The sequence below is a fragment of the Astyanax mexicanus genome, chromosome 19 (assembly GCF_023375975.1).
Source record: "Astyanax mexicanus isolate ESR-SI-001 chromosome 19, AstMex3_surface, whole genome shotgun sequence".
NCBI classification, from domain to species: Eukaryota; Metazoa; Chordata; class Actinopteri; order Characiformes; family Acestrorhamphidae; genus Astyanax; species Astyanax mexicanus.
In genome coordinates, this window is record NC_064426.1 from 14,348,337 (window position 1) to 14,373,782 (window position 25,446).

At 37.9% G+C, this 25,446-nt stretch overlaps 1 protein-coding gene across 1 annotated transcript; it reads left to right on the top strand.

The window, feature by feature from the left end:
- The first annotated feature begins 8,444 nt into the window (after nt 1–8,444).
- On the top strand, nt 8,445–20,219 carry slc16a6b (solute carrier family 16 member 6b). The gene is made up of 7 exons (XM_007233736.4): nt 8,445–8,910; nt 10,835–11,089; nt 13,780–13,923; nt 15,278–15,406; nt 15,944–16,226; nt 17,020–17,672; nt 18,421–20,219. The coding sequence occupies exons 2-7, from the start codon at nt 10,852–10,854 to the stop codon at nt 18,675–18,677; spliced, it is 1,704 nt and encodes a 567-aa protein (XP_007233798.2). The 5' UTR covers nt 8,445–8,910; nt 10,835–10,851; the 3' UTR covers nt 18,678–20,219.
- Nucleotides 20,220–25,446: the final 5,227 nt, after the last annotated feature.

Here is a 25,446-nt window from a genome sequence, read left to right on the forward strand (position 1 = left end):
AATGAATGAAATATTCTCATTGAATACTTTGTTCTGTACACAGTTGAATGTGCTGACAACAAAATCACACAAAAATCATCAATGGAAATCAAATTTATTAACCAATGGAGGCCTGGATTTGGAGCCACACACAAAATTAAAGTGAAAAAACACACTACAGGCTGATCCAACTTTAATGTAATGTCCTTAAAACAAGTCAAAATGAGGCTCAGTATTGTGTGTGGCCTCCACGTGCCTGTATGACCTCCCTACAACGCCTGGGCATGCTCCTGATGAGGTGGCGGATGGTCTCCTGAGGGATCTCCTCCCAGACCTGGACTAAAGCATCCGCCAACTCCTGGACAGTCTGTGGTGCAACGTGACGTTGGTGGATGGAGCGAGACATGATGTCCCGGATGTGCTCAATCGGATTCAGGTCTGGGGAACGGGCGGGCCAGTCCATAGCTTCAATGCCTTCATCTTGCAGGAACTGCTGACACACTCCAGCCACATGAGATCTAGCATTGTCCTGCATTAGGAGGAACCCAGGGCCAACCGCACCAGCATATGGTCTCACAAGGGGTCTGAGGATCTCATCTCGGTACCTAATGGCAGTCAGGCTACCTCTGGTGAGCACATGGAGGGCTGTGCGGCCCTCCAAAGAAATGCCACCCCACACCATTACTGACCCACTGCCAAACCGGTCATGCTGAAGGATGTTGCAGGCAGCAGACCGCTCTCCACGGCGTCTCCAGACTCTGTCACGTCTGTCATGTGCTCAGTGTGAACCTGCTTTCATCTGTGAAGAGCACAAGGCGCCAGTGGCGAATGGACACTGGACACTACGCTGACAGACACAGCAAACCTTCTTGCCACAGCTCGCATTGATGTGCCATCCTGGATGAGCTGCACTACCTGAGCCACTTGTGTGGGTTGTAGAGTCCGTCTCATGCTACCACGAGTGTGAAAGCACCACCAACATTCAAAACTGACCAAAACATCAGCCAGACAGCATAGGTTCTGAGAAGTGGTCTGTGGTCCCCACCTGCAGAACCACTCCTTTATTGAGTGTGTCTTGCTAATTGCCAATAATTTCCACCTGTTGTCTATTCCATTTGCACAACAGCAGGTGAAATTGATTGTCAATCAGTGTTGCTTCCTAAGTGGACAGTTTAATTTCACAGAAGTTTGATTTACTTGGAGTTATATTGTGTTATTTGAGTGTTCCCTTTATTTTTTTGAGCAGTGTATATTATACATAGAATAGACCTCACTTGACCTCACTTATGCTCACTTATTGCTGAATGCAATAAAATGAATGAGCAGGCGTCCCAATTCTTTTTGACCTTATAGTGTTCTATCTGTGTCCATATCTTTAACATTCGCTCCACAGCTCAGACTAAAAGAAGCCAAAACAAACATTTTTCAAACCTACTCCCACTCTTCACCTCCCATCACTCCTCCCTGCTGAGAGCTTCCCGCAGACACAACACCGGCCTTACTGTGAGAAAATCACAGCTCAGGAACGGTCAGCCCATCTGCCATGGTGCCAGAGTCCAGCCTGACCTACAGTCTTATCTTTATGACTGGAATATCTCATCCCTTGTTATCAGAGTAGAACAGTGCTTTAAGGACATGGTGATTAGGTTAACAATCAACTTACATAACCACGTCTGTACACCTTAGAACAGTGTATTCCAGATCTGAGGATTATATGCTGTATAATAAGTGTTTATTGGTATAATGTTAGTTTTGCCTGTACGTAAACCATCTGAACTGTTTTGGGTCAAAAACATCAGGTCTCAAATACTTACAGATGAAAATAGCATTGTATTGACATGCATTTACCTCTAAATCAGAAAAGTATGTAAAAATGCTAATACATTTAAAAGCATAGTGTTTCTTACATTTGATTTTATTTATTTAATAGCAAACAGTATGAACCCAAGATATTACATGCTTTTTTTGTTCAACTTTAGATCCATTCTTGCTTTTTTAGGCCTGCAATAAATTCCAAAAAAACATTAGGATGGTAAAATATTTTATACTATTCCTTCTCACAACATTTAAAAGACATTTTGGTACCATGTAATGACTTGTTTCAGTAGTTATTGTGAAGTATTGGGAAAAAATACTACTAATTATTCTGGGAAGCTGAGGAGCTCATTTGCAGATATATAAGGAAATTGATATGTGTCATACAATATTTTCAAACAGCCAAATAGAACCTTTCTGTAGAACAAAATGAAAATGTGTACAGTTTAATGTTACAATGCAAATTAGTTACATTAGTGTAAATTCAAGATGTCAGTAATGACATCAACAGTGTTGTGCCTCTTCGTGCATATCTTATAAAAAAATGACTTCCACAGCAGATAAGATTCTTTATTAGTCCCACAGTCGAGAAAGAAGAACCTGATCTATTCTAAACATGAAATTTAACAGCTTCATAAAAAAGCTGAATAAACATCTGATTAGACAGTAATGAGGAAACAGTAAAAACACTGTGTGAGAGTCAGTGTAATACTATTTAGTTTAGGAATGTCTCAGGGTGACTGCAGTTCTGAGGAAATGCTGCGCTGTAGAATTTTAGCAGGACAGGTTGGAGCTTCTTCTGCAGAATTTATTAGAAACTATCAGGAAAAAAACATTATCAAATGATTTTGTTCTGGATGAACAATGGTAAGAAAAGGTTTCCTTTTTTTAAAGTCCTTTTTCAATTTTATTCTGAGAACCTTATGTGATCATATTTAATAATATTTTTGATCATTTAAGTACTGTGGGGGGGGGGGGTGATGGGGAGCTGAAATTAGCTTTGATTGGCTTTTATTTTATTTTATTTTTCTGTTGTGGCTTAAAAACGGCACCCCTGCCGTCTGTTGCACCATTTAAGGTGGAACAGGAGAGTTAGCTAACTAGCTACTGAGACAAACGAATAGCGATCTTTTTTTATGCTTATTATGAAGAATTCAGCCATAAAACATTAAAACTACACATTAAACTATGGTAATATAGAGCTTATCGTCACTTTTAACAAGAAAAATTGTTCCCTCTACCCCTCCAGCCTAACAAGAACTGGGATGGTCTCAGCTGGCCCTGATCGTCCAGGTGGTTGAAAAGTTGTTAAACCACATACTTAACTAACTCTTGACCAGTATATTCACATTATATTATATTGCATTGTTGTATCTTCTTTGTTTTGCTGAGGGTGGTGGATGTGCTGTAGGCCTCGGCTGTTATAATAGAAGACGGAACAGGTCGTGCTGAAGGTGCACAATGTTCCACACAGAGCAGCTCTGTTTACCTAACAGCTCTGCGTGTTGACTTATACGGCTTTTCACTGAATACCTACACCAAATGTGGATTTAGCTGCGATTTGATCTGTTATATCAGATTCACACACTCAGAGTGATTCAGCACAGCGTACAACAAGTAAAAGCCAAATCCACTAATTTTAAAAATTCTCTGCTTTATAAAAACTTGGTGTGAAACACTAACATCACAAATCAGGCACAGGTCAATCAAGGAAAGGTCAAAGTTCTTGAATGAGCAGATGGCCAGTGGGTTACTTTACTTGGAGCAGTGCTTTGTTCTTCAGCTCCTCCAGTTGAATAGTGTGTGACAGTGTGAAGAGAGCCGTTCGGACTCCTCTGGATGTGTTTACTGAAGAACAAACAGGCCTTCATCCAGAAACAGAGATAAGGATAAGACACACTGAAATCTGGGTCAGTTTATAAAAAACCCTTAAAGCTAAAGGATATTTACACAGTCAAAAACTGCTGATGGTTAACATGAAACAGTAATATCCAGGTTTATTGTAAATAATTCATAGTGGATACTTATCCATTTATATCCATTTCATATATTTAATATATTAATGATAGATATTAAGTAATTCATAGTAGATACTAAATATTTTCGAGCTAAATAAATCTTTATAGTAATTGAAAAATTCATACTGGGTGGTGAATGTCTATTAAACAGCTTTTAAAACATCTTTGTAGTTACTAAATAATATATAGTGGATGCTGAATAATTCACAGTGGATACTGCATAGTTCATAGAGGATAGTAAACTCGAAGTTACTGAATACAGCATAGTAGTTATTGGATCATTCATTCTGGGTAGTGAGTAATTCATTGCAGATAATGAATAATATATAGTAGACACTGAATCATTTATAGTGTGCAACACATAAATCATAGTTGTTACTAAATACTTCATTGTAGATATTGAGTAATTCCCAGTGGATACAGAAAAACTCTTAACAGACACCGAATACATCAGAGTAGTAATTGAATGATTCATACTGGATAGTGAATAATTCAGAGTAGATACTGAAAAAGCCATAGTGGGTACTGAATAAATCACTGTGCTTTATGAATAGTTGAGAGTAGATACTGAACATTTCAGACTAGATATTGAATCATTCATTGTGGATAATGATTTTTTTCTTAGTAGATACTGAATAATTCACAGAACATATTAAATTGATGATAGAAGGAACTGAATAATCCTTCTGAGTAATTAATAATTTACAGAACACCAAAAAATTAATGGTGATTATGAAACCATTTCTAATGTATAATCAATAATATATGCTAGATACTGACTAACTCATAGTATATGCTGGGTAATTTAGCTTTAAGTGGTTAATTGGATAATTAGAATTAGTAACATATAGGTTTTTAATAAGTTTATCTAAACTGGAAAAGGGTTTCAATTTGGTTTGAATCATAAGTTACTGTCTGTCCTTAAGTGAACTTTTCTAAATGACCTGTTCACAGTCTGGGGCCTAGAATGCCAAGAATATCCCTCTTTAACCGGGATCCCGGCCCAGTTCAGGAAAAGCAACATTACTCATTTCCTCTCGTCTGTCCAGCCTCATGATGAAGCAGAGTAAAGTTATCATTTGCCTTTTTTTATATATTTCCTCTCATCTGGAAGGGCAGACATTCTGCGATGTGGCCTAAACCCTAATTAATGTCAGAAATGTGTATGACGTTAGTTCCAGAACACCTGCAATGAGAGTTTCCTCACAGAAGTTAAGTGAGTAAGAATTTCCTTCAAAAATTATTTCAAACATCGAAAAAGAAAAAAAACAGTGGGGAACGGAATCAAAGCTGGATCTGGGTTTAGTTCAGAGCTGTCCAGGGTACTGAACTAAATTTTCCAGAATCTCTGGGAATATCCAGACATATTTTAACCCAGTGCTGGAAAAATCACATTTGATTAGCCTGATTTAAACCTGTGTTTAGTGTTGGGGTTGTATGAGGACTGGAGAGCCCTGTTTTCATATTTGTTTAATTATTCGTTTGATATGTATTCATTGTCTTTATTAAGTATGAAAGCAATAACAAAAACAACTACACAGACAGCAACGATAACAGGAGTGAAGGAAAGAACAAGGCAAAAAAAAAAATACCCCACAAAAAACAAGGGTTAATACAAATAAAAATAAAAAGGCCACAAATTAGAATTTTGATGCATGTTTGGGTCACTTTCCTCTAGGAACACACATGTTGTCTAAGTATCAAACATCTAGCTGATGGTTTGACATTATGAGGTTCTTCATTATTCTAGCTATTGTAGCAATGTGACAGTTTTACTGGCTGCAAAAACACAGAGCATGACTCTACCACCACCATGCTTTACAGTGGATACAGCGCACTTTACCCGTTTCACTGACAGCAAAACAGCCCCAGAGTATAATTCTACCACCACCATGCTTAACAGTGTGTATAATGATATGTACCAGCAACTCTGGCATCAAATAGTAGCTTAATGAAGGCTGTGTGTCATAGCAGGTCATGTGTCTGTATATGCTTTAACCAAAAGCAGTGATGAACTCTGAACCTGACGTTTCTGGGAACTGTAAGTGAGGGCCATAGCTGTCAGCAGTTTGTGGTCAGCAGTGTCTTTGCATAACCTCGCCTGCAGCCTCTGATCACGTCTGCTGTCCATCTGAAAACTGAAGCAGACGTGTGAGGTCAGCATAATAAGTTCACCAAAAGCTTGTAGGTGAAGTCAACCAGAAAATAAAAACAGCACCTTACATTGTTTTCTATTACACGATTATAGGGCAGTATTAATATTGCCTGTATAAATCTCTGAACACATTAGTGTCTAATTTTTCCCTTGATTTTTGACTTTACAATTAAACCAGCTAAACCTCCCTCTGATGTTTATGTGCGAATTGACAAAAGAAGACAAGCATATTTTCTATACTTGATTTGGGCACAGACAGAATTTGTAAGTAAACCCCCACACCTTACTCAAAGACTAAACAGTGGCAGCCTGCCAAACCTAGGTATTGAACCCATAGCCTTGTCACCAATAACCTGGTGCTTTACACATTGAGCCACCACTACCACTCACACTGGACTCATGGTAATTAGGTGTCTAGCTGTGGTGGCACTACAACCCCAAGCCTAATATTATGTACATCCTCCTAGGAGCTTTAATGTCATTGACTCCACAAGACCTTTGAATGACTCCTGTGGTCTCTAGTACCAAGACTAATGTTAGAAGCAAACCCCTTAACTTCCATAACTTCTAAAATGGGACCTCCATGAGCATCGTTGCCCTCTTTTCCACTGCAGGGCCAAAGGGTTACCAAGGTTTCTAAGTGCCCATATAAATATGTGTACAATGATATACTTTCACGAGAATAGGCAGAATATGATGATATTGGGAAACAACCCAGTTGTGTCAGATAATAGAAAATAAAATATACAATTAAAGAGTATTTAAGTGTTCTAAACCAGGGCACTAAGTCTTTTCTAGAGCTTTCCAGAACACAAAGTCTGTGAACCCATGGTCAGTATGTCAAACTTTGACTACTCTTATGTTTACAAGACAATCTGTATTTTAACATATTTTTATAGTCAACTATACTATAGTTACTCATTCTTTTTATTGTTTATATATTTTTTGTTTATTTGATTAAAAACATATGTATTTGGGATGCTCTGCAGCTATTAACAAACTACTTTTTCATCTAAGACAATTAAGTGTGGTCTAATATTTAAACTTTAGCTTTGTTTTATGGCCTTTCCTGCAAAACATTGCAGTGGAAACCCTGCAATTCTTAAAAAGTACAATATGCACAAATACCTACATAATTCTTGTTGGACACTAGAACAAGGCCCTTAACAATCTCTATGCAGGGGGGCATTGTAGTATCTCATGTTGTTTACAGTTACGTGAGGTAATGAAACGTTATGAGAGGGAGTTTTACCTGCCAATGCACTTTCTGGTTGGCTACTGGCAAACCTAACCTAAATTGTGGTATAAGGCACCCAGAATTGTGTGGTAAGGCTCTCTGGAGTTCTCTTGAATTCCTTACAAAACGTTTATGACTGAATTTAGTCAATTCCTTTTCACAGCAATATTCTAAAATATAAGTCTACAACCATTAAGCCATTTATCAGGCATACACAGGAACACAGGTCACAGGAACACACTGCTCTGCTAAACGAATAAAGATAAGAGGAGTGGGAATAAATTAACAATTAATTAAGCACATAACGTGATCTTTTTGTGATAAAATTAAGTGGATAAGTAGTATAATAACACCAGTGTTTTTATAGATTGTATCTTGAGGTCTGTGCAGCAAAATGCGGAGGGGCGGTGCCAGGACGTGACGTCACCACGCTGTCCTATGTCTAGCACGAGGCTTTTCCTCAAAGTGAAAAAGTGAACTGAGCCCACTGCGACTGATCTGTCAGACCGTGTCTCGCAGCGGCAGCAGCGGCAGGAGCTGGTGGGTGACCTGGCCGTGCAGGTGTGCAGCTGATAAAGCAGCGCTGGATCTGCGGAGTTACTTCTCCCCATCACTGCTCCTCTCCCCGCCCATGAGGCAGCAGCGCAGAACCGGACTGAACCTGTTCCACCCGGAATCTCTCTCTCTCTCTCACACACACACACACCCACACACACTAAAGATAAATAATAATTTAGAATAATTAAGTAATAAGCGTATATTTTATTTATTTTGTGATTAAATTGAATTATATCTATTTCAAAATATATTTTTGTAAAGAAAGAAATACATTTATAACTGCTATATTTTAATATGTTTTTAATTCAATTTAGATTTTGCTCTAGAATAATAAATTAATTCAGAACAGTTAATTAATATGCGTATATTGTAATTTGTTTTGTAAAATAATATATTTTTAATATATTAATAATATTTACCATAATTATGTATAGCAATGTATTTTTAATAGATTTATATATCTATTTTAAAAGAAATATTTTTGTAAAGAAAGAAATACATTTATAACTTAAATTTAGATTTTGATCTGTTTGTCTATTATGCTTTGAATTTATATATATATATATATATATATATATATATATATATATATATATATATATATATATATATATATGTGTGTGTGTGTGTGTGTGTGTGTTTGAAAAACCATATCAAAGTAAAGAATACCTTTATAATAATATATATTTATGTATATTTCATATGTCCTATATTTTGTTTTCGTATATGTAGATTAGCCTGTAAGCTCTATACCCCCCTCCCCTTCCCCCCTCCCTCTACTCTAACCAGTACGTTACAGCAGCAGTTCGCGTGCACGCGCCTCAATACCGGCTCATACCGGTATAGAGAGAGAGAGAGAGAGAGTGAGAAAAGCGGGATGACCGGGAGAGACAGAGGGAGACAGGGATGAGAAACGCGCTGAGCAGAAAAGAGGAGAGGTACACGGACAGGTTTTATTAAGTGTTCCGGCGGCAGGTCTCGGCCCGGTTCCGTTTGGTCGTTCTGAGGGTTTCCCCGCGCTGCTCTCCACTCAGCCTCTCAGAGAACCGCCTCAGATGCCGGTAGAGAACATCAACATTTAAAGACCTCAGCGGCCGTGTCTTCCCGAGGAAACTCCAGCTTCTGCCCCGCCGTCTCTCCGCCTTTCGGTGAGTTAAACTCCCCCACAGCCCTGCGAGAAACGCCGAGTCGCAGGTTTTAAACGCCGTGTTGAGAAAACGTTAGACAGAGGAAGAGTCGGTTCTTTTAGCGAATCGGACCCGAGCGCTGATTCATCTCGATTCATGGTGTGAGGAAATGTGATTCTCCTGTTTTTAGTGAAACTCCAGTGAAAGTGCTCAGACTCCCAGCAGCTGTCCTGTTATCAGCACTCACCGGTGTGCTGATTCGGTTCAGTGAGCTCACCGAACATTGAACGAATAGTTATTAAAACCAAACTTTACAATGAATCAGTTGTACCGATTCAGGAGTTCAGAACTTTTCTCTATGCATTTACTGAAGTACTTTTTAAAATACTTTTTCTTATAAAGTGATCTTTACTGTTTAAATGTTTTTATATTTTAAATACAAACTATAAAATTCAATATTTTAACTGATTTACTTTTATTACTTTTATTTTAAATATTACACATTGCAATATTTATATGAAAAGGTATTTAATATATCTAGATTGTTTTTGATGTAATACATTACATATTAAAACATGCTTATTATGATGTATATCTAGGGAATAAGATAAAGGTGAAAATGAATCAGTGAATCAAGTGTTGGAATCATTAAATCTGACAGTACTGCAGGTTCGGTACACTGAAACAGATCTTTCCTTTACTGCTGCTTCAGTGCACTGTGCTACAGCTCACTTGCGTCATCTGCAGTCGGTGTTGCACGTGTTGAACAGAGTCTGGAGGAAGAACACATACACACACACACACACACTAAATCTCACACCCATTGTTTTGGCACAATTTTTTTTTGTAATCATGTATTTTGAGATGGTAATGTGAGAGTTTTTTGGAGATGGAGTTGAATAAATTGAGTTTATAAGACAGAAGTGAAGCTGAAAATCATATTGCATGTCCTAATTAACAGAGCTGAGTAGAGTTGCCATTGAGAAATACTAAGCTAGGATACAGACCGGAGTCCCTATATTTGTGAATGAGTAAAACTTCTTTTAGTACCACCTCTACCATCTGCAGTGAACTGCTGCCTCTCCACCCCACCCACTGCAAGGTCCGTCACATAATAACGTCATCAGTCTGAATCTCATGGAACACCTTGTCCATTCAGACAGCATTGGTGTCGGTTTTAAGCTGGTGGCTGCTGGTCGAGCGGTGAATGCTCTGTCTCTCCTAATGTTTCTCCTTCAGTGACATTATTCCCAAAACTTTCTGTTCAGGGGGCACGTCTATACTCGGCTAGTCAGTAAAGTTTTTCTTACATGTTTGTGTGTGAGTATTGGGGGAAGACCATGATTAATTAGTGTCTTCTGTTTAAACACTAACAGCCCTGTCATTTGTACACTTGCTGTTTGCAATGCATTGCAGGATTGTTGTGCAAAATACTTCACTATGTTTTCGGACACCACTACATAGAGGGACCCTAAAGCAGTGCACTATATATTAAACAGAGCAGAGTTTCAGACACAACTTTCATGTTTCTGCTGTTTGTGACAATTAGGAACTGACCATCATATCAATCAGTAAAGCACTGATCAGATCCAGTGGCTTCCAGGTACATTTTAAATGGTTTGGCACTTTAAGCCATATCCATTTCAATTCTTTGTATTCAAGTAGAGTCCTCTCAGGTGTACTCTAGACACTATTAAGATACATTTGTGTACCTGCAGTAGTCAGAAGTTTAGTAGTGAGAAGGTAACTAAATGTAAAATATCTGCAATGTGAAACTTTTTTACAGTGGAACATGAGGATGATTTTGGTGTAAAATAAAAACACAGCTCCAGAGTAAGAGGAGTGAAATTAAAATAGATTCCTTTTCTAGAAGTGAAAGGAACACAAACCTGTCCTACCATAACTATCAGGTTGAGTATCTAAAATGTTAATTCTTGTTTTTCAGACAGGAATATTTGAGCCATGAAGAGAGTGGTGCCCATGCTGCGGGCGTGTACAAGCGCCAACGTATACCCACAGATTCCTGATGGGGGCTGGGGATGGGCTGTAGCTGTAGCCTTCTTCTTCACAGAAGTCTTCACCTACGGCATCATCAAAATCTTCGGGATCTTCCTGCAGGACTTAATGAGCCATTTTGAAGAGACCAACAGCCGAGTGTCATGGATCGTCTCTATCTGCGTCTTTGTGATGACATTCACAGGTCAGATTTACTGCCTAGCACTTTTAAATTCACTAACACATATATATTTGGGAAGCAGCGGTTGTATTACCCTGTATTATCATAGATTACTATATTAATAACTTCCTATATATATTGCCTATACTATTATAGATTACCCTATACCACCATCTACTATCTCCTATATTACTCTATACTCCTTTTACTACCCGATGGTACGCTATACCCCATAGGTATGTACATTTATTTTCTTTCTAGGAAGCCCCCTACAAAGTTCTAATGGAAGTATTTACTTTGAGAAGTCACATAACTAGTGAAATACAACCAAACAACACCATAAAGATCAATGGACTCTCTAAACAAATCATGGACAAAGTCGTTAAGAAATACAAGTTAGGGTTGATTTATAAAACAGTATTTAAATCTTTCAAGCCTATCACCATCAAATAGAAAGAACATGGAATCACAACAAATCTACCAAAAGGGGGCTGTCCACCATATCTCACAAACTGGGCAATGAGGTCATTAATCAGAGAGGCACTGCAGAGACCAAAGGCAACTCTGGAGGAGCTGCAGAGTTCCACAGCAGACACTTCTAAATGAGGCATATGCACACAATCTGGGTATCTGTCCATAGGACCAAAATAAGCTGTACGCCCTACACAGCTGGACTTGGAAGTGTGGCTAGATAAAATAAACTATTTACATATAAAAAAAATGAAATATGTTTACCTGTTGCTCTACAGATTACTGACATGGAAGTTTGAATAGTTATACACATTTATGTTTTCTGTTATTTTGTCCTAGTTGTTGTTTGCTTCACAATACAGAAAACACATCTTCAGAGTTGTTGGAATGTTTGAGTTTCCACATTCATAACTGTTTACCAACCATTATGCCCCATTCTCACTCAATCCAACATGATTTCATGAACTAAATTAAGATGGAGCAACTTGATAATTATTTATATAATTTTAAATATATATTTAAATTATAATTTATAATTTATATTATATGTTTTTTCTGTCAATAGAACAGTGAGAAAAAATGAATAAAGAAAGCTCAGAGAACTGAACAGCTGTGAATCATTCTGTCTAAACATGACATCAAGAGAGACATGATTACCGGTACCAAAGTGATACTCTTGAATCCACTTTTCTCAGATTTACACAATGGCATGTAAATTCTGGCTACAGCTAGTAAAGGTTTCCAGATTTAATTTGCACTCATGAAATTTGTTGGAATGACAATTCAGTCTAGTTGTTCAGGATTAAAGTAAATCCAGGCATTTGTTATAGATCATGTATTGGCTCTTAAAGGTCACCTTCCGTCGTTTTTTCTTTCATTTTAAAATGTCTAGTTGTGGTCTCTAGTATGAATGAATGACATGTGAGCCGTTTTTGTAAAAAAAAAGTGCTCAGGTGTCTCTGTATAGCTCTTTTTTAATGGACTGTTTTAGGGGTGTGTCCAAAATGACCGGATTCCAGCTTTGCTCATGAATATTCATACATGCAAACAGCATGCAAATATCTCTCCTCTGATTGGCTAGGAGCACTGCGACGCCCCTCCACCGCTCTGCCGCTCACTGCCTCCCACCTCCTAACTGATGAGCGGTGATGTTGCGTCGCTTCAGCTCCGCCTCTGGGAGTTTCTCGAGCCAAGGTGGGCTGGTCTGTGAGTTTCTGCCTACGTAGGCAGAAAGATAATTCAAAATTCACCCGTTTTTCGGAGGGGGGGGGGGGGGGATTTCTTTGCTTAGCTCCTGCAGACAATGGGGGCTGCAAAACAGTTTAATGTGCAGGTGTACACATTCAACTCGGAGAGACCTACTGTATTCCACAAAAAACAAGAAAAATCGGATTTTCGCGGAAGGTGAGCTTTAAGCTGATGATTTGTTTTGTTGTAGCAGGGCCCCCCTGGCACAACAGAGACATTTATAAGACAGATGAGATAAACTATCACAGTTCATTGCATTGTGCTCTTTACAGACAGTGTTCATTTGTGAATTGCAGTGGACAAAACAAAAAACCCTAATTATTCCTATTATTATTATTATTATTATTATTATTATCTTTTTAATTTTCTTATTTTTCTGTAGAGGAAGTATTTGGTGCAGCACCTTTCTTTTCCTGAGCGTCAGAAAGGATCTGTGCGTAAATGGATGTGCTGAGTCTGATTGGGTGAAGGCCCGGCTGTTGTCAGCACAGGCTAGAACTCCTCTCAGCCTCTTTTCCAGTCACAAAGGTTTATGTTGTGTCATGTTTCTGTGCACAGACACACATTCTTCCAGCTGAGAGGAGCTGAAAGCAGCAGCTTTCCCTGCACAAACACGGCTAATCACTCAGAAGGGCAGAGGTAATAAAGGCTTATCCAGAATGAACCTTGCAAGTGATAGGCCTGAACGACCTCTGTGCACCAAGAGCAGCATATTGTGGCGTGCAGACTGCACGGAATTTGACTGTGAATGTATGCTTTCACCTCAAGTGAATTTCCCTAAGCAAAAACTGGTAAAACTAAGTTGGATTAGTTTTACCAGGGTTAGTACTTTAATGTAATTAATAGACTGTATATGACTGGCCAGTACAGGACTGACAGGATAGACAATGCTATTTTATTCTAATTAAATTGTATAATCTGCAAACACTGCAGATTAATACTGGGTTAATTAGCTGTATGCACTGATGATATTTGTGTTGTTTTTTTCTGTTTAGCCCCTTTATCCACGGTGCTGAGTAATCGCTTCGGATGCAGGCCAGTGGTCATGTTTGGGGGGTTACTGATCAGTCTGGGGACCATCAGCACAGCCTTCACACACTCCATTAACCAGATGTACATCACTGTGGGCCTTGTCTCAGGTACTTGTGCTGGCTATGATGTGTGTACATGTGTATATCTGTGTATTAGTGTGTTGTTGTTGTTTTTTTTTAAACAGTGCTAACTGATATCCTGTGTCCTCTGTGTAGTCCTGTTCAGTGGGTGACCTAAAAGAATACCATTTAAGATTGTGAATAATGGATAGTGAATATGGAATAATTCAAAATAGATAATAGATAGATTATAGTGGAAGCTAAAAAATCATAATTCCACCTGCATTAGCAGACAGGTGTGAGCCAGTAGGACTGACAGATCATAATAAATTTGCATCATAGGCAGGCCTGTCACAATAATATTTTTTTTGTGGACGATATATTGTCCCAGAAATTATTGCGATACATATTTTTGTAATTTTAAGACTATTAAATGCCACTGACATAATGATAACCGGATTGCATAAGACAGCAAAAGACAGCAAAAATCTAAAAAATAATTTATTATAATTAGTTATGTAATTATATACTTATTTCTTCACCTACTTTAGTCCACACTGTGTGTAAGGAGTCACGGTTATTGAAGCATGACTGGCTCAAATACTGTTCACTTTTATATGTGTGAACAAACACACAAATAAACACTATATCACGCTTGTCAAAAATTATTGAGGTCATGTTCTTTTATTGTATGATAAATTGATATTGCAATTATTGTGACAGGCCTATTCATAAGTGAAAAATTACAAGTAGCTACCAGTCTACACATCCCTCCCCTTCCCAGTTTAAGTCCAGCTGCCCACTTTCTGCTGAATCACTGTACAATCCAATGTGAGGTTTTGATTCTGCTTAAAGCTCTAACTGTGATGGAATTAATTCTTCTCAAAGGTACAGAGAGGGAATTCAAACAGTGCTCTGACTGATCTGACAATCTACAGAATTGGCTATGTCATGATTGCACAATTTGAACTGATAACCGAATGATCTGTGTTGTAATTTGCCTGTCCAGAATCGTCTGACCTTAACCACAGTGATGAAAGTGGCTTTCAAATTTTAACTACATTAATATTAATTATTTTTCATCTTTTGAAAATAGCACCTGACTTTTCTTTTTATATGTTTTTATGTCCATGAGCTTCGCACTGCTAGCTTTCCCCAAATATCAGAGCACTTTCCTGTTCCATGAAAGAGTGCACTCTAATCAGTAATTCCTTTCTTTGTTTTGTCTTCTTGTCTCTTTTTTGTCTCTCTTAATTGCAGTTTTCTTTCAGAATTGGGTTTGCCAGGTGCTGTGGAAGCTAGAGGCCTGGTGCATGGCCTGCTTTTACCCCCATAGCCTGGCCTGAGCCCGTGTCAGTAGAGGGCGCCAGTGGCTGTTATCCTTTGTGCTGTTTGTTTACAGGCCTGGGCTACTGCCTCACTTTCCTGCCTACAGTCACCATTCTCTCGCAGTACTTCAACAAGCGGCGCTCGCTCGTCACATCTGTCGCCTCAACTGGAGAGTGTTTCTCCCTCTTCGCGTTGACTCCAGGTAATGTGAACACCCAGTGCCACAGTGCTAAAGCGGTAGCAATACATAGAGTTTAGAATTCAACTCAGCATTTTTGTAAAGTTTGGAGTGTCTGTAAGTTTATATGAATGCCTTTTCTTTAATTAAATCCTCACAGCAATGCTCCCAATGTAATAGAAGGCATTCCCTGTACAGTAGAGACATCTATTGCAACAAAATTGGGATATACTCTTTTTAATACCCTAGATTATGGAAGAAACAATAAACAATGGGTAGCTGTTTAAACTAGATTTTGTGCTGTGAGTATTGGATTTAAGACCGTAACAAAAGTATTAGTGAGATCAGTAATCCCAAAAGTGTTGGATGTAACACGTCATTCCAGAGAACACAGTTCCACTGCTCCATTATAGTTTTGAATATTTAAAAAATATCACATGCTTTTTTCACTTTTTTGCCAGACTGTTATTTTCATAGATTAAAATTTTGTTTGACAGTTAAAAATGATCCCAAAACATTGCTTATATTTCACACTGCTATTGTTTTCCTTCCCCTCTGCAGCCCTGAGCATCCTAAAAGCTCATGTAGGCTGGAGGAACTGCCTGGTTGTGATTGGGCTAATGCAGGCATCACTCATTGCCTTTGGAGCACTGCTTAGACCCATTATCATCCAGCCCAAACTCTCTTCACCTGAGGAGGAGAAGGAGGGGCCGCAGTCTCCCCTCAAAAAGGCTGAAACCAAATATGAGCAGGAGAATGAGCTCACCAGAACATCCTACAGCTCTGTGGACTCCGGGGTGCAGTCTATCTCCTCTTCCAAAACAAACCTGGCTGAGGGTCAGAGGTAGGGCTGCACAGTAAATTATTCATAATTACCACAAATATTATATTATATTTGAAATACTGTAATCAATGAAGGCTAATGTTTGCATCATTTTAGCTATAATTAATATACTGCAAGTAGAGCTTGAGTAGTGTTCACTGACCTGCCAATAGTCATGGGATAGTAGTATGTAAATTAAAGTGTTACTTCAAGGGATGGCTTGGAAATCCCACACCTGTATAAGTTGTTCCAGAAATACACTATAGAAGGCATTAAAACCTACAGTGGACAGTGCAGTGGGTGGTAATGATTGTGACTGAGAGCATCTGCTTACAATTTTCAGTGCAAACAGACAGAAATCACAGCCACAAGAATGAAAAACATTTGCCTTTTATTTGGCCCTCTGTTGAGTTTACTCCTATATAACATTACTGGCTGCTCCGAAGGCAGTAAAATGTGGATCAGGGTGTGTGGATTACGAATTCAAAGTCTCTAAAAGCTCTTTAAAAGCAGGGTTGAACACCACAGCAATTTTATACATGTAGATGTAATTTAGATGTCATTACGATGTTATTATTGTGAAAACAGATATAGTGTGCTACAGCCTATAGCTTAAGAAAACGTGTAATTGTATGTGTTCAGCGTGTTGATGTAATATTTTTTTAATGTAATAAAATTTCTATAAATATGGCTATAATTTGTAAAAATCTATGACAAAGGTATCAGTCAGGTCATAATTTTAAGGTATACTACAGTACCTGTATGGAAAAATATAGCTCTAATTTCATGTTTTGGTTTTGTTTTTATTGTGCAGTCCTAATCGGAGTGTGACGAAGCAAGATTCAGTGCAAACTGCAAAACTTGACATTCAGGAGCAGAAGGAGGTGCAAGAAGAGGAGGAATTTGAACATCCAGTCCTTCCTTCAACTCCTTTACAACAGCCCACAAAACAGCAGGAGAAGAAGGAGGAGCCTGTGGTGGCTCAGCCAAAGCTGCTGGACTTTTCTGTTCTCAGGGACTGCAGCTTTATCTGCTACTCTCTCTTCGGCCTCTTTGCCACACTTGGCTTTTTTGCCCCACAACTCTACATAATTGATTTGAGTGTGAGCTGTGGACTGGAGCGTAATCAAGCCACGTACATGCTGTCTACCATGGCAGTGGCCGAAATATTCGGTCGTCTTTCCATCGGCTGGATACTGAACCGCCGGCCGGTTCGAAAAATCTACATCCTGCTGATCTGCACCATGTTGTTGAGCCTGGTGCTAGCGCTCTTCACTGCTGTCTCCGAGTTCTGGGGGCTGGCTTGCTGCTGTGCCGCTTTCGGCTTCCTGTTTGGCACTGTGGGCTCCACCCACATTCCCATGTTGGCTGAGGATGATGTGGTCGGCATCGATAGAATGTCGTCAGCTGTTGGTGTTTATGTTTTTATTCAGAGCTTCGCTGGCCTGGCTGGACCACCGCTAGCAGGTAAAGCACTACAACACCTCACCTATTTGAAAAAGCATTATTCATAAATTGGAATTTTTGCTCCTGGGCTCCCACTACAGTTTAAGTATAATTTACTATTACACCACTGCAGGAAATGCTAATCAGACTTTGCATACCTCCTCACAAACAGATGTTCAAATGCATTTTTAGATAGAACGGCTATATATTCTATATATAACAGAAAAATCATGACAGATTCTAAAATCTAAAAAAACATTGGATGTTCTCTTAAATTAAAAAAATTCTTAAGCTATGTCACTGTTCTCTGCCATATCTCCCTTTGCCCAAAACAAACCCATGTTGCATGCTGCATTACTGCATATGAGTGGACTTTGCTAATTTTGGTTGACTTTGTACAGCATTTAACACTTTTCAAACTGTGGTATTAAATGAAAAAGTATAAACAAATCACATAATTAATAATTGAATAATTGATGTTTCTAAAAAACTGTGACCATAGTATTAAATATATTAGAAATTACTAAACACAAAATAAACTAACTGTACTGAGAATTATTAGATTTTTTTTTTTTATTTATCAAAAATACAATAATGTGAACTAGTGTTATGACCCTATTGACCAGCCCTAAACACATTTCCCAAGAGCTATTTCAGCATTCAAATGACATTTAGGTTGTTATGGTTCTCTATGAAACCACTGCCTTTTCTGAAGAACCTCTTGTAGACACTTGCAGTATTACAATAATGTATATGTGTTTTATTACAGGAGCACTGGTGGACTTTACAAAAAACTACGGCTCAGCCTTCTACACCAGTGCGGCCGGTGTGGGCACGGGGGCGCTGTTTCTGGGATTGGTGCGACCCGCCAAATTAGGCCTGTTCTCCTGTCGGAGGAAGAACGTGACGCTGGAGGAAAAACAGGAAAACTCTCACAGTGAGGATACACCTAGTGACTTTCTGGAGGTGGACCTGATTGTGGAAAGCAGCCCTGCCAAGAGCCAGATGGATTCAGCAGCAATCTGAAAACACACATGCAGAAGAACACACTGACAGATGTGTTAAATTCCACATGAATCTGATATATATATATATATATATATAAAGTTACAAAGTACAGAGGAGTGTAGAGCAGAAAAGTCTCCAATGCCCTGTTCATTTAATAACTGCAGAAATGCTGTTAGACCTGGTGTTTAGGTTTCCCATTACTATTGTCCATATAGCGTGTGCATAGTTTAAGATTCACAAGTGTTTCTGTTTATTTTCAATAACAAAAGCTTGTTACAGGTTGAAATACTCTGAACTCGGACACACACATATATATATATACTTTTATATATGTTAGTATATGTTTACATAAGCATATATATATATAGTTCATGTTTCATGTGGAAATGATGTACATTATGGATTTAAATGTGATCACAAATGCACATTTTAACTTGAATGATTCACCCCAAAGATGGACATTCTCAATCCCTTTTTTTCAGTGCCTCATTTTCCTTTTTCCCTGTTTTCAATTTGGACCAAATGAAAAACCTCAGTGAACTCTGCTCTTTAGTGGCTGTGTGAAACGGTCACGAGTTTTATTTATGATAGCTTATCATAAGCCTTTATTTACACTGATTACAAACTAGCTAACCTATATAATAATTTATATTAAGTTAAAATACCTGCCTATGTGTGTTTACACCAGGGTGTTTCTGCCTGTTTGTGATTTACCCATTAGTATTTAATGAAAACCAGGCTCGTTTTAACTACACTACCTTCTCGGTGGAATTATCTGGACCACCTTTAATGGGGCCGGGGTCGCAGTGTGCTGCCGTGTCGCTGTAACAGCAGAGTGCTGTATGATTTAAGGTGGAACGGACTGTAGCGCTGAGGAGCTGATGAGGCTAAAGGCGGCCTGTGGCTGGTGCGGGAATGTGAGGCTCTGAGAGAAACAGAGCCGCTGGAGGGCAGGGATCCTGTTATCTGCTCCAGCTTCTCATCTTCCAGCTTCTGTAATGATCTACAGTCTCTTCAGAAAAGCCCTGCTGTGTGATGGATGAAGAATGAGTGTAGCTCAAAATCGCTTTTATTTATTCCTTTATAAATATGGTTCTTATAGAAAAGAACAGCGGACCTCCTCACCACACCAAAACCCGTTACAGAGTGACTGATCCATCCATCAGTTAGTGTGTTTAATTCTGTTTCATTTATTTTTATTCTAACTAATGATTTAGCGAACTTGATAAATAACGAGCGAGAAACAATCTGAATGATAAAATAGTAGCAAAAAGAGTGCGGTATGTTGTTGATTTCTGTAATAAATTACATAAATCACGTCTGACTTGAATCTACACCTTTAAGACTTGAACAGCTCTGATGTATTCTGGTTTGTCAGGTATAATGTTATAACTGCACTGTATGACATCGTTTTGTATTAATTTTGGGCATCTTATTTTCTTTTTTATATATATGTTGTGTAATGAAAACAAACAATAATGTAGAATATGCCTTTGAAATGCTGCAACTACTGCAATTAGAGTATTATTTAAGCTAGAATAAATTCAATTGGTGATTTTATGAGTTGTTTGTTTTTATATGTATTCTTGTTCACTACAGTTTAAAGTTTGTAAAGTTTGTGGTAAAACCACCTGCTTTATTGCAGTTTCATCAAAGCTACACTACACCCCCGTTATATCAGAAAATGACTGCTAAATGGCAGAGAGAGACCACGAGCAAGTCATTTATAAATGGTAATGAGGGTAAATAGAGCTAAAGGGCTAAAAACTCCTTATTTTGAAAACCTTATTTTATAAAACAGCGTGTAAATACCTTTCCAGGATATTACATTCTTTTTTGTAAATTCCTGTATATTTCCATTTTCTATAGCAAATCTTTGGATAACAGAAAGTCTACTGTGCACTGTGGTGCTGATTGGTTTGTGAGCTGGTGCTGAATTAACAGAGATTCAGATTGTTTATTGTCATTGTGACAAATAAAACAAAAAACAAGGAGCATGTCTTGTCAGTGCAAGTATAAAAACAGTCATCTTATTATGCGTATAACGTAAAATGTAAAAGTTTAAAGTTTAATATTATGCCTGCGGTACTAAACATTTGTTATTGTTCAATAAAATGTTTTATCATTTAAAAAAATAAAATGATAAAACGTGTACGCTATGATTTTAATTTTGGGCTTAGTCTGGAGCGCCCTCTAGTGTCTGACACACCATGAAAATATTCTCCAGTTGGAAGGATATTTTATAGTAATTCTCTGCTATTGTCATATATAGGTATTTGGGCAGCGATTATTTAATTAAGTTGATTTACCTTAACGGATTTGAAATTATGCGCCAGGTATAGGTGCTTTTTCAGGCTTCCAGCTGCTGCTTGTTCTGTGGGTCTTTCTGCTTAATTTTTTTTATTACTTGGTTCATGCTGGTCTTTTTATATGAGCAGCCTACCGTACCGCAGAGAAATACAGATTAATTACCTAAAATATTAAACTCAAAAGTATGTAAATAAAAACAAAATGCACAAAAATGTTTTTGTACATAATTAAAGAAGTAACAAAATATAGACGTTTGTTGATCGTGCTGTAATGTCGCCACCTGACGTTTGGGTCGAATGTGCTTTCTTTTAGGTAATTATGCTGTAATTGTGCATTATTAACAAAAACAGCACTGAAATAATAATACAGTTTTATAAGGCGCATTCTCAATTATCGTCCATTTCTATTTCTGGTCTGTTTTTATACATAATGCGCACAGGATTATAAGACACAGTAAGTGACACTAGTAAGAATGCATACTTAAAGTGAACTAGCAAGCCGCTAAAGGGAAGGTTCCATGTTAAAGCTGCATTTGTCTATGGCCAAAATGAATGGGCTTTTTAAGAACCCCTGAATCACACTGAATAATGAGTTCAGTGTGCTGTAGCATTAGCTAAAAGCTAGCATTCTACTAATTATGACTCTTAAATGATCTCGTAATTCAGAGGATCCAGTGTTGTTCAGGAGAAAAATAAACTTTGAATAAAATGTAGTTCTGAACAGATTTATTTACCACAGAATGTGAAGAAGGCATTTTTTTAAAAGCCCATTCATAGACCAATAGACAAATGCAGCACAAATGACGGAAATAAATAAATATTTTAGCCAGGTGGAACCTTACTACTTTTAATACGAGTTTTAGTTGTTTCGCTTCGTTCACTCCATTAATTCTAGAGTCACTCGCGGTCTCCCTCTAGCGGTGCAGTATTTTCTGATTTAGCGGGGAGACGGAAGTGGGCTCTGGCTTGGCTGTTCGTTCAGTCGCGCGCAGGGTTGCCAGGTCCAACAAAAATATCCAGCACAAAGTCAACCTTAAACCCGCCCTTCGGAAGCTTATATAGGTCTGTCTCACTATCGAAACAAATGACAAAACAACTATGAGTGCACGACTTAGTATTTTGTTTATAGGGGATTATTATTAGTATTGCTATTTACCTTAAAGTCATTAATAATATTGTAACATTACTGTTTCATTAGTTATTTTATAACATTTAATAGTAACATAATTAGCAAAAAAAAAAAGAAACTGAATTTCACTTACTCTTCTCTGTTCTTTCCCCTCCTGAACTCTATCCTCTCCTCTTTAATATTTTTTATTCATCTCCTATTGATTTCTGGTTACACTGTTTTTTTTTTTTTGTTTTTTTGGCGGCCGCAGTAATTTTTAAAAGTAGCTCAAAAACATTTTCAAACAAGCCCAATTTGGTGGAAAAACCGCGAACCTGGCAACTTTGATCGCGCGAGAGTGAACCACGTTCACGTTTATCGTCTTGCTGGTCAGCGCGAGCAGCCGGGCGCAGTAGGGGGTAGAGGTGGCATACCTGTCAAGTCTCCCGTTTTGGCCGGGAAACTACCGTATTTTACTCCTCTTTCCCGCTGTCCTCCTGTATTAGTATTTTCCCGTAAATTTCCCGTATTATATTAAGATTAAAAAATATATATTATTGAGGAGACAGGGCACTGACCGCGCTGTGTCTCTTAACCAATCGTGGAGCCGGTTCAAGGAGAAAGTCCCGCCTTTCAGGAGAAACAGCCAATCAGCTTGCAAAGGAGAGTCAGTGGGGTGAAGCCCCTAGTCGCTGTGAGTTCAGGCAGCTAGTCGGAGCAGCTGATGTTAAAACATATCTGGATATTCAGCGATTTTTTTAAAGAAAGGTAAGGGTAAGCTAATCATGTAAACTGTGATGAAATTTTTCTGATAGCTGCTTAAAAATACTCGTCTCCGAAATAAAACACACAGATTAAACCTTTTAAAATAAAAAGATTACAGCTTGTGACTCAGTTTAACTAGAAATGTGGAGAGGACCGAAATGAACTGAACTGATCAGGGGTTGAGTAATCAAAAGAAAGAAGTATTAATTAAAAATTATTAATTGTGTAGGCCACTTAGGACTAATTTTTACTGATGAAACATATCTGGTCCATGTCCTTTTAGTAAAGGCTCATAATACTATTTCTAGGTCACATACAGTCATTTTGCAGAATTTGTGCACCCTTTGTTCAATTTTAAATCTATTAAATAAATAAAAAAATATATAATATAAAAGAGTGCATTTATGGCAAAAAAAGACATGAAATCTTAACTTTTTTATATCTAGAAAAGGATTTTTAATTTGGCTGTATTAAAAGAATGACATATGTAGGAATGTCCACAACATTTCAGATTCTGATAATCTAATTGTAGTGTGTAAGTGGTTCACATGTGGTTATTTTAGATTTTTTGTAAACGTGTCTTAAAATGTAAGAGATACTGAACCTTCGTTGGGCTGGTGGGACGGCTTTAAGCGGACAGAGGAAAATATCCCTTATTTTTAAATCTAAAACTTGACAGGTATGAGGTGGAGGTGAAGTTGGGGAGCTGGGGGTTGGTGTGAAGAAGTCAGGTCAGACAGTCTCCACCTGCAGCAGAACTGCAGCAGATCTCGCGGTGTGGGTTGTATAAAAGTAGAAATGTCACTGATTTTTATTGCAACTGAATAAATATGAGCTAGAATAACAGCTATTGATAAAAGCTAGGCTACTATAAGGAGAAATTCTCAATTTTAAGCACTGATCATTGAAATTTTAAATAATTTTAATTATAAATTCTTAAACATAAAAACAATCAATATTATTTTTTCAAACCTACCTGGCATACCTTATATTTAAATTGTATTTATTAATATAAATATATATTAATTTAGGTCTGCATTTCCCCTTTTATAACAACAACAACTACAATAATATTAATGAAATAATAATAATAATAATAATAATAATAATAATAATAATAATAATAATAATAATAATAATGGCGCTTTCTTGTGTGCAGTTTCTAAAAAGCAAAAGTTTGAGAGCATTTAAAGAAAAATTATATTTAGAGTAAAAGGAAATAAAAGAACATAAAATACTAAAGGAATTTAAGTGCTTTACAGTAATAAAATAATGATTGACAAAAAAATATCACAAGATCATAATAATGGGCATCATTTAGTTGAAGAGAGATTTATAATCATATGTATTATCTTAGAATAAACAAAAACAGCATCACATGTGTGTGAGGGGGGGTTTCTAGCCAATAGGGGGCGAGCTCTGTCGTCATTAGGGTCGTTCCCTCCACTCGCACAGCTCAAATATGTATGTAAAGCCTGCAGCCGCCTCGCTCTCGCGAGATTATACCGCCGCATGTCGTCCTCCCCGTGCCCCGTGAAGTCCAACAAGCCTGTTTGTAAACGCAGTCGTTCAGTTCAGCTCTCACAACAAATATGAGAACGTGTTCAAGCACAAAACTGAATATCACTATCTATAAACTTATGGTACTCCCTACCAACATGTAAATGTGTTTTTAACCCAGATCACGTCAGTTTACTATAAACAAAAAAACAAACAAACAATAAAATTGAGAGGAGCTGTGAAACTAAATAGGATAAAGGGCTGTGTCTGAAATGTGAGACACGCTGCCTCATCAGACAGACACCCAGTCCTCCCTGAACAGAGGTTTAATTTAAATATCTAACCTTACGATTAATAGGCTAAATAGACAAACAATCATAACTAGCGGTTAGCTAGCTTAGAGACTTTGTCCAAGTTTTCTCCTTTATATTCAGATACAGAGCTTTATCACGCCACTGCCTGGAATTTACTGCAGTTTAGCACATAACACGGTCAAACAGCACCACCTAGAGGTGGTAGACTGAAATAAATTGGGTTTGACATTAAAACAACTTTAGTTTAGTTTAGTTTAGTTAGTTATTTATACCTGGACCTGATACACAGTTTCGAAGATATCACCTTCTGCCTGAACACACCCACTTTTCTTGTGGGCAAAAGTACTGGAACAGATAAACTAAACGTAAATTAAAGTGAATAAGACTTAGTTGCATATTTAGTTGCAAGTCCTTTGCTGTCTGTGACCCACTGACATCACTAAACCTCTGCATTCTTTTTTTGTATTGCTTTTCCAGGCTGCAGTGGGTTTTAGGTCGTTATTTTGTTGCATGATAAAGAATCTTCCAGTCAGTTTGGTTTTATCTTTCTTTAAATTCACATTAAATATGAATGAAGATTAACGCGCCCGCCCCAGAGGAAGCCATGCAAGCTTAAGCCATGACACTGCCTCCACTGTTTCACAGATGAGCTGGTCTGTTTGGAATCATGATCAGATCCTTTATTTCTCCACACTTGAGCCCTTTCATCGCGCTGGTAAAAGTTAATCTTTGCCTCTATTCTTTCTGGGAACCATAGTTTTAGGCTCTTTCTTTACAGCACTCAATGTTTA